This window comes from Vanellus vanellus, assembly GCF_965231255.1.
Source record: "Vanellus vanellus genome assembly, chromosome: 1".
Lineage (NCBI taxonomy): Eukaryota > Metazoa > Chordata > Aves > Charadriiformes > Charadriidae > Vanellus > Vanellus vanellus.
This window is the reverse complement of record NC_138905.1, coordinates 119,436,631-119,449,302: the sequence shown is the minus strand read 5'-3', so window position 1 is coordinate 119,449,302 and position 12,672 is coordinate 119,436,631. Positions and strand designations below refer to the sequence as shown.

Genomic DNA, 12,672 nt, shown 5'->3' with positions numbered 1-12,672 from the left:
AACCAGTTGCCATTACTAAAATGCTACTTGCTGTTTCTTTACAGCACGTTGTGCATATACGGTTCTGCTTGCCCAGGCAGCTTGTTCAGGCGGCTTTAAACTTGAAGGAATATGCTCTTCTCTTCCTTTCGTCCCCAAAATACGCATGGCTAGAACAGGTGCTTTCTCCTGCTGCCTTTGATATCATCTCCAGGCTTCTTTCTATCGCTGGAGCACTGACTTTCTTGACATGGACGTGAAGAGAATGAAGGAAATTCAAACCATTAAGATGCGCTTAATTGTTTTTCTCCCTTCCCTGCCATCTCTTTCTAAAGAAAAGCAAGTAAAAAATCTTCATATAAGACTTCCAGTCTGTCACTAACTCAGTGCTGGAGGACTGATATCCTCAAAGGCACTGGCAGATTTCCACCATTTTCTCCCTCAAGACCCCTTCTAGTGCAGCGTTTAAAAGAAACGACCTGACACAGATGACCAGATGTGCGCAAACTGAATGCAAAGGGGAGTGAACAGCAGAACTAGTGCTCTGCGCCCCAGCACTTAATCACACCACTCTTTGTCTGTGGTCTTCCATGCTTTTCCTTACCATACGCTTGATCCTCCTCAGGGGCTGGTACCCTCCCGTAGGTCCACGCAGCAGCGAGCACGCTTTGGCTAGTTCTGCATCAACGCTAAGCACCGCAGCTAGAACAAACAGCCTCAGCAGCTGTTTTTTGAAAGGTTCCTGCTTGAGGCTGATATTTTTCTTCTTTATTCTCAATAGCGTGGTGCCTCAGTGCAGAGTAACTCCCTCATTCTCCTATCCCACAGGAGGTTTTTTAGAGGCTCAAATGCCTCTAGAACTTCTCGAGCCTTTGCAATGCTCCACAAAACCACAGTAATGTTGAAATAAAATGAAAGCAACCATTGAGGCGGGAGGTCACAGCCGAAGATCTTTCTTCAAGAGAAGAGCTGGAGATTTGGGTGGTTCTCCCCCCCTCCCCCCCAGCTTAAAAATTTCCAGACATATGACATATCTGTCACTGTCGTTCTCAACCAGAATAAGTCCTGTCACCTGTTAGCAATCTAAAAGGGGCTTTTCAAGGCCGTGGAGAGGAGTGAATGCCCATCTCCTATAAATTTCCAGTGGAAGTTAGAAGGCTTTGAAACACTCTCCCTGGGGGCAAATCAGAGCTCGCACCCACCTCTGTGAAACCTGCAGGTCTCCCAGCTGTTGCGTTGGGAGGTGGCTTTGTGGTGTGACAGTGGTTTCCACCGCCTGGCACACGGAGGGAAACCACCCTGCAGGGTGAAGTAGCTGCTGGTGGAATTTTACAGTTTGCTCTGTAATTTTCCAGCTCCTCATGTTCCAGCGCTGAGAGGTATGAGAATACCAGCCTTGTGCGGCTGCTGCCACTGCCGCTACCGCTGCCGCTGCCAGTGATGAACTTGTCCTTTGGAAAGTCCCCCTTATTTAAGCTACTGACTAATTCTTTCAGCTGCCGGGAGATGACACACCTTTTCACGGTGCTGCATTAGGCTGAGGATTTGCTGTGTCCCGAGTCAGGGAGGGAGATTGAGTCATTTCGGGTGCCTTGCTACAGAGACAGCCTAGGTCACACTCAAGCAGGACCGTATCACGGTCCCTTGTGTTTCTCACACCTTCACCTGGAGCTGCTGGCACTAGGGAGGAATGAGAGAAAGCAAGCGGGAAGAAGAAGCAGAGATGGGCACGTAAGAGATGTTGGCAAAGCAGGAGGGGGGAGGAGGAAAGACTGAAGTTTTTAGGCAGGCGGCATCTTTCTCCTGAGCACAAAACTACACAGAGCATTTCTGTGCTCATAGTCCGTTTCCTCTATTAAGCAAGACACCTCTCTGAATGAACAAGTCTAATCAAGACCAGTCCTGCCTTACACTCAAAGGAAGGGAAAGTCACACTATAAAAACTGTTTCCCTTTGGAAAGATTAGCAAATCAGACCAAGGGGGGAGGGGGGGGGACGGAACAGACAAATCCCAGACTCAGAAAAACCTTTCAAAGCAGTTAAGGATCTGACTCTCTCTTGCCTGCCTCCGAGTTTGACACCAGTAAACTAATCCCAGCTTTCATTCACCCCATGTCTTCTGCCAGTTGCTGCCTTTAAAGTGCTTGCCAAGATGGTGGAGGAATTGCAAAGCTTGATGCTATGCGACTTTCGGGGTTTGTTGCGTATGACTGACAAAAATTTTTGCAACTTGAGAAAAAAAGTCTGGCAACAGCAGCGACTATTTCGCAATTCATCTTCATCTGGCGATGCGGCGGATGGGGGGATTTTCACTGACATAGATGGTGGGTAATTAGCTGCTCGGTACTCAGGGCTGACTCCTTTGTCTCCCCTGACCCCGGCTTGGGAAAAACCACTTTGGGGAAGATAGTTTGTGCTGGTAATTGTATTTTCAAGCAGGCAGGTGTCATTTCTGAGGCGGAGGGGCAAGGGAGGAGAGAGGACGGGCAGGCAGCCCACGTGCAAGTGCAGCCCGGCAGAAAGGGGAAGGTAGAAAGGCGGGCAGCCCGGCTGAGTCAAAGGCATACCTGCTCCCTCCTGGGCCGCTGCCGGCTCCGCCGCCATCCCGCCTCACGCCACGGCGTACTGACTCACATCCTGCTGCTCCTTTCTGAAGCTTCCAGGAACATGCTGTATCATAGCGAGATTTGGCTACGCAGCGCCTCTTGGCTGGGAGCAGGCAGCAATGTCTGACCTGCAGTGACACAGGGAGAATCGTCTCTCTCTGCGCTCCAGGGGCATAAAACTGATCCAGAGGCGCGCGGGATCCAGCCCAGCACAAGCCACGCACATCCATTTTCCCTTTTGGTTCATAGGTGCAGTGGGACCTGTTATTTGATTTGAATTCACAGCTTAAAGCTTTTAATATGGCTAAAAAAGAATTATTTTCTGATCAGAATCTAAAGTCTCACAGGGGCTTTCTTTTAGACAGCTTGGTATGGATTGTTATATTTGTTACATAGAAATGATGAGGTGATGGATTTTTTTGCTATCATTTCAAGCAATATACTGAGCTATGAATCACCGCAGCCTCACTGAAACTTGCTGATTTATACCTTCCAAGTGCCCGAGAGCATCACAGTGTTTTCTTTTGGGGGGTGGGGTGTTGTTTTACATTTTAAAGCGTGTACCGCCTCTGAAAAAGAATCACATAGAAATAGCATCCCAAGACTTCACGTTTATTATGTCCCAGTGATTTCTGTGTCCTGTATGCTCAGCATCAGTTTTACAGACAAAAGGATGTTCTGTGCCAGCTCAGGAGATACGCTGTGGTTTTGACTGAGGTCTTGACCCATTCGTTCTGTGCTCTGAGCACGCAGGGAGTTCTTCTCTCTTGGTACTTGACTATCAATAACAACTTCGGAAGCCAAAATATGCCCTGTGTCACACTAGGAGAACTCCATTGCCTGGCAGGTGTTTGTTTGCCCTGCTTAGCCACACCGGTTCTGCCGGGCAAGGGTATCTCTGGGTCAGGGCGCATCCATCTCCCCGGTACACCCGTGCTCTTGGGTACCCAGTGGGTCCAGAGTTGCTCCTGAGGGAGATGCTACTTTTGTGCAGGGACCGGGGCGCTGCAGTTAGACAGCACCGGCGGCGTCCCGGCTGGGAACCACTAATTAGGGCTGTGGCGGCTCCGGGAAAACTCATCCTCATCCAGCTGGTTATGTTAGAGCGGGTCTGGAAGGAAGGCAGCCTGACCGCGGGGCTCTCCCTCCCTCCTGCCCGGCGCTGCGGGGAGAGGGGCGGCGGGGGCGCCCCGGCAGCCGCCGGCCGGTCCCGGGGCGCTGCGGGGCGCGGAGCCGGCACCGACCGCCGCCGCCGCCGCCTTCCGCAAGGTCTCCACTGCCACCTACTGATGCGCTGCTGTCCCCGGCACCTCTCGGCCAAAGGACCGACCGCCATCCGCCGCCTTCGGGTGAGGCTTTTAATTTTCCCCGGCGAAAATGGCAGGAAAAATGCTAAATACGAGGACCAGAGGGAGCATCACGAAAGGGCTGTTTTGGGGTTGGGTTGGGTTTTTTTGTGTGTGTTTTGTTTTTTTTTAAAGCCGAGTCTCTAACTAGAGCTTGTTTCATTAAACTATTAAACGTTATGCAACGTTTGTACAGCTTAATTACAACTTTTTTAAGTGAGAGCCGAACGCAACCTTTTCGCGGCAATAAAACATGACGAGGCATGAAAGGTGGTTCAATACTTTCTGCTTAATAGCTTGTTAGGCATGAGGCTAGAGGCCGAGAGCTCGTGACTACACAGCAAGGTGTGAATTATTGCACCATAATTCTCGCCCTGGAGTGTTTTATTGCAATTAATAACTGTTTTCATGTTTTAAATACATTTTCTCACACCGTAAAAAGCAGAAATGGAAAGTACTTGCTAATGGGAGAAATACCGGGAGGATTGGGCACAGATCACCAACTGGAGCAACTTCCTTGGTTTCGTGCTATTTTGATCTGCTTTTAAATGATTTTGGAATCCTGTTTGGCTTTAAAACTGTGTGGGCCTAAAGCCCTGTTATTTCCCTTTGTTGAAGTAGCTCTCCCTGCAAATCTCTTCACAGATATTCTGAGTTGGGAAGCAACTCCCATTTATTTGCAGCATATTTTCACCAAATTAACTTCAGCCACATGAACCCACGCATTCAGTTCCCCACGCCAAGCTACTAACTTCTGAGAAGCACACCTCTTTATCTTGAAAGCAGAAAAGAGATGGATCCGGAAAGAGTGTGTTGCCTTTTTTGAGTAGCTTAGTTCTGTGGCAAATTTGAACCCGTTCCAGTTTAATTTTGGGTAACCTGAAAGCTGAAGAAAAGCAGATATCACAAAAATAAAATGTTATTTGAGGCCCCTAATCCAGATCCTACTGAAGCTGCTGGAAATTCAAACCTTGCCTTTGCCGGGAGCTGAATCTGCCTCTTGATGCTGAAAAGCTGCCATAAAAATGCTATTGCAGTGATACTTTTCTCCACTTGTTATTAAAAAACTGTGAAGGTGATGCCTGGGATTAGTCAGCACAACCTGCTTTAATGTGTGTATCTAATATAATGCGCTATATTAACATCACTGAATAGATGGCAACTTGTTAACCAGTCTGATGTCAAAAATCCAATAAGCCAATCTTTAAGAGCAAATACAGGGATTGGGAATACAGGTACCAAGATGGAAAATTGATTGGTAGTTTGAACTTTCACTTAAGAAAGACTTAATGGGATGAGGAGATTAATAATGGGGGTCTCTCGGGCTGTCTGTCACTGTTTCAAGTACCCCAGAGGTCAGTAATAACAGCAAATGGATGAGGCTGGTCAGATACCTCGGTACTCTCTTTCTGGATGGTACTAGACTTGTACTTGGTCCATTATCTGGTTTCTAGTCAGTCCATTATCCGGTTTCTAGTCGGGACACAGCACAAAGCTAATTCTAGTAGCACTAAAAGAAAGAAACCATATTTCAATTTAGTCTTGTCAGTGTTTAGTAAATCCCTGATAAAGTCTTGCTTCCTCTTCTGCCGCTGCAGCAGCTGCTGTGTCTTTTTCTTCATCTTCTCTCTGTTGTCCATGTGGTTTTGCACTTGGGGCCGTTTTATGGACCAGGATCCCATGCGTACAGGACAAAACCATGTCTCTTGTCCTGAAGACAGACTGCAATGTAAGAAACATTCAGTGTAAGAAACAGGAGAAAAGCAGCAGACAGAGCTGCCCCACTATGCAATGACAGCGTGTAACAGGAGAAAACAGACAGTACGTTCTCTCCTTTCGGCCTGAAAAACAAGAGTGGGTGGCAGCATCCCGTTTGCACATACCCGGATCACCCTGAAGACAGACTTTTCCCTTCTTCCCTGCAGTGCTAAGACCAAAGGACAGAGCACCTGAAAGCAGGTGATAAACATTTCCAGCCAAAGGGGTTCAGTGGCTTCAGCAGTGACAGCGTTCAGCAGAGCCCTCGAGAGAGAGATGGCAGAGGGGAGGCTCTGTCACCGGTGGCATCAGCCTTGGCACAGCACATGGAGGGCTCCCCAGGCAGGAGGACTAGTCAAGGGACTTCCCATCCCTAGGCTGGAATCCCTCCAGCCCTTGTATCGTGATCCTAGTACTCGGCCGCATTGCTGAACTGAAATCAAGGGCATTGCGTGCTGAAATAAGGGAGTAATGATTTAATTAACCCCATTTCAGAACTCAAACACACAGTGTCATACCATTACAACGCTTCCTCTGCCGATGCTTCGTGGTATTTATCCTAATGCCACCCCTGGAGACTGAATTCCCTCATCTGTCTCCCTGTCATCTTTAGTAAACACTGACCATACGTTAACAATGAGATGATGTTGTAATTCAGAATAAGACAGACTTTGCGCCTATGTCTTTTTGTTTGTTTCTGCTGAAGTTCATTTAATCCAATTCGATGTTGCTCTTAAAACAGCATGAGTCAACTGAATTTATTTTTAAGGAAGTCTGCCTGAAAAAAATTAAATATTAATAATATCTGCATTCGGATATGTTACTCAGCAGAAAAATCTTTACAAGACTTTGGTTTATTCTGAAAGTGACTTCACTAGTTATTTTTTAAAAGCTTGGACTTTTGTATAAATCTTCCCTTCTAAACAGATGAAACAAACACAATGTAAAACTCATCTCCATAAAGCAAAACAAAATAATAATTTCCAGATGGTGTTCCTGATGGAAGATCAAAGTCCTTCATCTCAGACTTGGGAAATTTCCCTTCCATGCTCATACCAGTTTTATCTGAATGCAGTTCATCCAATGTTTGGGTTTTTTTTTTTCAAAAAGGCAACTAGCTAGATGAAGCTGCAGGAGAATGCTCTTAGAGCTGAAGAAAATAGAAAAGAGTTTACTAAAAGCAGTAAAATTCTGTGTAGGTAAGGGGGTGAGGAATCTTTCTCACTTTGATTTACACAAAAATTAGACATTTGTATACACTGAAAAATGCCAGCTTCACGTGCAAAGGTGAAATGAGCAGAAAAGAGCTGTTTCTGCATTGGTGCAACTGGTTTTGACAAACTCCCTGCAGCGCATCTCTGATTTCAAACGTCAGCCAAACTAGTTGTGTGGCTAGAAAATAATAGGTTAGTGTTCTTCTGTAAATGTTTTACGCATCTGTGCATTTTGAGATTTTGCTTCCAAGAAGCAGCAGTTTCTACAGAAAGCCCGTTCTCGGAGGGCGTTTGCATTTTCAGCTTAGCAGTGCCATCGAGTTTGTGTAAGACTTTCTGTTTCTGAAGTTCTGCCACTGCTAGTAGAGGTACCCATCACTCTGAATTGTACTTCTGCATTTTAGCATATACAAAATAGATATAAAAAATACCTGTTCATTTCATTAAGCCTAGGATTTTCAAAAGATCAAGGAAGACGAATGTCCCAGTCCTATTCATCCACTTAGGAGTCTGCCTTCTGGAGGACATTGGTTTAACTCTCCATCTCTCTCACACATACACACACACATTCTCATCTTGTTTTTCTCTCTCTTCTTACACAGTTGCACAAAACCACTCACAGATTAGTGTTTTTGTCTCCTTAGTGCCATGCAAGACATGCCTTTTTGGCTAAAAGGGCTGCGAACACACAGCCCAAAATACTAATGCATCTGAGCAATGAACAGTCTTTCACCTTGGAAAGCTTAATCTGCTTTTCCCTGACCGCTTTTCCCTGCCCACCGTCAATGTGAAATATCAAAAAAGCTTCAGAAGAAAAAAACAACCCATCAAAACTCACAGATGCACAAATAATATTTTAGAAAGCAATTCATCCGAAGGTCTCTTGACAAAGAGGATTATGGAACTGAAATGTAATTATCTTGGCATTTAAGTTTCTATTTCCACCACGTGGTTTGGTTCACGTATTTGATTGCAAAGTTTTATCATTCAAAACAGCCTATAGGTCTCTTTCTCATTGCAGACACAAGGCAAGTACAGCCATCTCCGCCATGGTCCTACGACCAGTCCTACCAGTACCTGGGCTCCATTGCCACCCCTTCCGTGCACCCCGCCACACCAATATCACCCGGCAGGGCTAGTGGCATGACATCCCTCACCGCAGAGCTTTCAAGCCGGCTGTCAAGTAAGTACCTAAAAGTTAGTCCCCTCGCACCGGGCCTCACCAAAGCCCAGAGGCTGACTCCAATGCAAACCGGTTGCAATGTCCTAAGGTGCTGCCGCAGCTTTTCGGCGGTTGCAGTGAAGCCTCTTGCAGGCCCTCTGCAGCAAGACTTCGCCAACACTTTGCGGGGATTTGTGCAAAGAGTAAAGAAAATAGGGTTTGGGGCCCAACGTATCATTGTCAAAAAAGAAAAAAAAAAAAGAGGAGAAAGCAGCACTTTGAAGATGTATGGAACTGTAAAAATAGTTTGGAGTGCTGAAGAGCTGTCGTATTTGCCAAGAAATGAATGCCACAGATATTTCAATTCTGTTTCCTTCCCTCGCTCTAAATTCAGACCAGAGCACAGCAGGTTACAGGTAGACACACTGACTGCAGGATGGTGGGGTTTGACGTTTCATGTGTTGCACTGTATTGTCTTGTTACATCTTCGTCAAATTATACTGCAGAGCTTTACAAGCCAACATAAAAATATAGCATGGAAGTGAAAGCAACCCCCCTGGTTTCCACCATACTCAACTGACCATCTGCTGACTCTAACACACACATATTGAACCAATATGCCTGTGTTCAATAGCAGGAATTTTCTTAAAATGAATGAGAGCCATATAATTCAAATTTGCACACAGCTTTTTCGAAAATATCATCTTTGGCCGCACATATTGCTCTCATTTGAAATACTGAGGGCTTCTTCTAAGATCAGAGAGAATCACTTGAACGTGGTCCAGCCTGTCCTATTGCTGTCATATAGAGCCTGCTTTGAAAGAGTCACAGGGACGATACCCACCAAAAGTAAATTAGTTGTTAGGTCTGAGTGCTAATTACATCTTACAGATAGCTGGAAATACAGGAAACCTTTCAGAAATTAAAAAAAAAAAAAGAAATTTCTTGTTAAAAAAAATCTATAAAAATTCTCATTCTTCATTGACACATTCTTCTTTTAAAATGAAAAGACTCCTTTTTGCTTTCTCCCCTGTGTTCCCCCCCTTTACACTCCTTTCTACTGGCAAAATGCAGAATTGATGAAAACGGAGAAGGATGAAAAAAGATCTTCTTTGTAGCAACCAGAAAATTTCAAGTAAACCAAATTATTTTATCGAGTTTTTTACTTAGAACAGTAATTTTTCTTGACACAACTGTTTGAAATCAATATTTGCTAGCTATTTTGATTTTCAAACCCTATACAGGGGTGCCTGATGCATGTGTGCTTGTAGGCGTGAATACGTGAATCAAACTGAACAGAGATGTTGATCACATTTCACTTTTACCAGTGTAGCAACTAAGGTTGCACTCAAATAAGTGAATGCGCTTGGTATTAAAACGCCGTATTTTTTGCATTGCCCTAGTACCAAATGTCGTCATTGTGCACCAGGGCCCTTATTGTGCTGTGCGTGGTATGAGCGCTAAAGGCTCCCATGGTGGCTGTCCCCAGGAGTGGACATTCTAACAGAGAACAGCCGCCTATGTGTGGAGTAACTGCACACTGTGTTTCTTTTGTGGCACATGGTGAGCAGGGAGGTAGAGCGCCAGCACTAGGGCTTGTCAGTGCTTTTTGTGCCGGTGGTCACAGTGATTTACTTTGGGCCAGGCAATGTCTCCATGAATTTTGAAGGAACCTAGAAGAGCTTTGTTCCCGTATCAGCGTTTTTGTTCCTGTATCAGCATTCTTTCTTTCGTGTCTTAATTCTGTCCATGTGGGCTCATCTCTACACATCTTAAGTGTTTTTTATAATGCTTCCAAAATGTTACTTCTATATTAAATGTCATTCAATATTCCCAGAAAAATCTTTGCCATTATTTTCTCCCCGATCCCATTACTGTCACACACACTTGCTGTTTATCTAAATTTCTCCTTGTCAGAACAAAGAGCAAACTTGAGGGGTTTTGTAGGTCTTACCATCTAAAGACATGGTGCCTCAAAAGAAAAAGCACAGATATGGGACATACTTGAAACAACTTGGCATTAAGTCTCATTATTCTGCTTTTTGTCAAACTGGGCAGAGGAGACCCTCATCTGATAAGTGATGTGTTCGGTCATTTTCAAGAAGTTGGATTTCTTTCTCAGGAATGAGGTGTGGAAGTACCATTTAAAATCTGACAGGTTGTCAGATGCCACCTTCAGCTTTAGCTACTCTGAAGGTCCTTCCATTCCATACCACAGTGTATCTTGCCATGTTAAATCTAAAGGTGCTGGGGTCCAAGGGAAGGAAATGTGGCCAGGGGTCCCATTAATCTTCTGGAAAAAAATGGAAGGCAGACTCAAAAAGCATGCGTCAGAGCTTTTCTAAGAAATTTACAGAAATTCGTCAAAGTATGCTGGCTGTGTCATTGACGAGCTTTCAGAACTTGGCTCTGGAGTGTGTCTGCTCTAGGTTTAAATCCAGTCAGAGCCAAGGGCTTTGTTTTCTCTCTGCTTCTTCTCATGAGTATTTCCTTCAGCGCACGGCTCCTCTTCTGCAGACTCCACGCCTTGTCTGACAGAAGAAGTTGTCTTCTGGAAAGATTTTTTCTTAATTATTATTGTTGTTATTTTAGTCATGCATAGCTGCCAACTCTAGGGACTGACACCTTCCATTAATCTGAGTCATGATGAAGATCCTTCCTAAAGAGGCCATTATCTGCTCCGCTTGTTTAATCCTTGCACACCAGGGAAGGAGACGATGGGACCGGGAAAACTTCCACTGATGTCAGACAAAGCAGAGCAGGATTTGACTGTCCTATAAAACATTTCACTTAGCAGGATGAGAAAGGCTTCTAGCACACACGAAAGGAAGAAAAAAGGCCAACCCCCCAAATATATAAATCTGCTTTAAAAAGGCAGTACTGTTGTCCTTTTTTACATCCTCATTAGAGCCAAGATTTTCAAAAGTTAGTAACAATTATGTAGACATTATATGAGGACCCAGATATGAAGGCATTAAGTGAATGTGATTTATCTTGACTTTGATGGTGTTAAGAGTCAGTGGAGAACTGTGCTCCAAAATGGTGACAGCTGAGCTGAGCCTGTGTGTGTAAATGCCACCCGTGCAGGTTCATGTACCTGAAGGACAATCTCTGTACCATGGAGCTTCTCATTTGAGTCGGCAAATAAAACTGTGTGTAAGGAGAGACCTATGCAGAAGCTGGACAATTGATATTTAGGCCCCATCAGTGTCGCTGGTGAGTCAAGCGATGCTGGGCAAGGAGCTTGAGATCTGTGTCCCTGTTCCCCACCTACCCACCCACTGAGGACGAGGGCACTCTGGAAGTGTAAATGATTGACTGTGCTGTAAGATCTCTGAGAGCAAACACACACATACATACAAACCATGGCGAGAGCTTAGTGCTCCTCTTGGGTTGCTGCTTTACCAAAATTAATCCAAAACATGCAGATCCATGAGCACTACAATGGCTGCACTGGAGAGCAGGTGAGGGATAGCTCTGTTCTGGCAGTGTCAGCCCTGCTTCGGTTAACCGTAGACCAGAATTTGGATGTTGGTTTTCTCCTTGAACAGGTGAGCCTCTGTTCTGCTGGTTCAACTGTTCTCTGTCTCTCTTCCCCACCACCCAGGTGCTTCTGACCTGACTGCATTCAGTGACCCCCGGGTGGGAATTGACCGCTCCTTCTCAGCGCTCCCCTCCATCTCTGACCCTCGGATGCACTACCCAGGAGCATTCACCTACACGCCGACACCCGTCAGTTCAGGGATAGGAATCGGTATGTCCGCCATGTCCACGGCCACGAGATACCACACTTACCTCCCGCCTCCCTACCCCGGCTCGTCGCAGGCCCAAGGCAGCCCATTCCAGACCAGCTCACCCTCCTACCACCTCTACTATGGAACCTCCGCTGGCTCCTATCAGTTCTCCATGATCTCGGGGGGAGACCGGTCTCCCCCACGCATCCATCCCCCCTGCACCAACGCCTCCACAGGATCGACACTCCTCAACCCCAACCTCCCCAACCAAAGTGATGTGGTCGAGGCAGAAGGGAGCCACAGCAACTCCCCCACTAACATGGCCACCACAGCAAGGCTAGAGGAAGCTGTGTGGCGACCATACTGAATGAATTTTAAGTAGTTATGGGCCAGGACTAACGTGCTTTCCATTTCCCGGTGCCCGTAGGTATCCTATAAACACCCGTCTTGCTTATGGGCCCTGCCATCTTCATACATCACTTTGAGAAGGAAACCTTCCAGAAGCCAGCGCTCCCAGGAGTGGTGGCGTGTATTAGCCAGCCCCTGGCGAAGCGACGTCGCTCCAGCAAAGCATCCCTGGTGGGGGCTGAGCTTCTGGAAAGGAGGACGCCTGAGTTGGTGGTCCAGGGGGTCGCGAGGGTGGCTGGACAAGTACCCAGTCTGTTTCCAGGCCTGTGGCTTTCTAACGTGCCTGGGCTTGAAGGTCTCCACAGCCTAAAGAGAGTTTCAGTTCACTTCTATTTTTAAGACTTAAAACCTAAAGAAATCTTAGTGAGTTTACTGCATCTTATGGACATATTAACTGTAAGGAAGTATAGGAAGATTCCCAGAGGGAAACTGTGAACGCTTCTGTTTTAGCAATGCTGTGAATGA

At 46.0% G+C, this 12,672-nt stretch overlaps 1 protein-coding gene across 1 annotated transcript in view; it reads left to right on the top strand.

Annotated features, from left to right (window-relative positions):
• RUNX1 (RUNX family transcription factor 1) overlaps positions 1 to 12,166 on the top strand; it is a gene marked incomplete at its 3' end in the record, with an annotated part of 171,403 nt that extends 159,237 nt beyond the window's left edge. The window contains exons 7-8 of the mRNA XM_082481958.1: positions 7,925 to 8,086; positions 11,673 to 12,166. Of these exons, the coding sequence (XP_082338084.1) occupies positions 7,925 to 8,086; positions 11,673 to 12,166 (656 nt within the window). The remainder of the gene's footprint in view (positions 1 to 7,924; positions 8,087 to 11,672) is intronic.
• Positions 12,167 to 12,672: the final 506 nt, after the last annotated feature.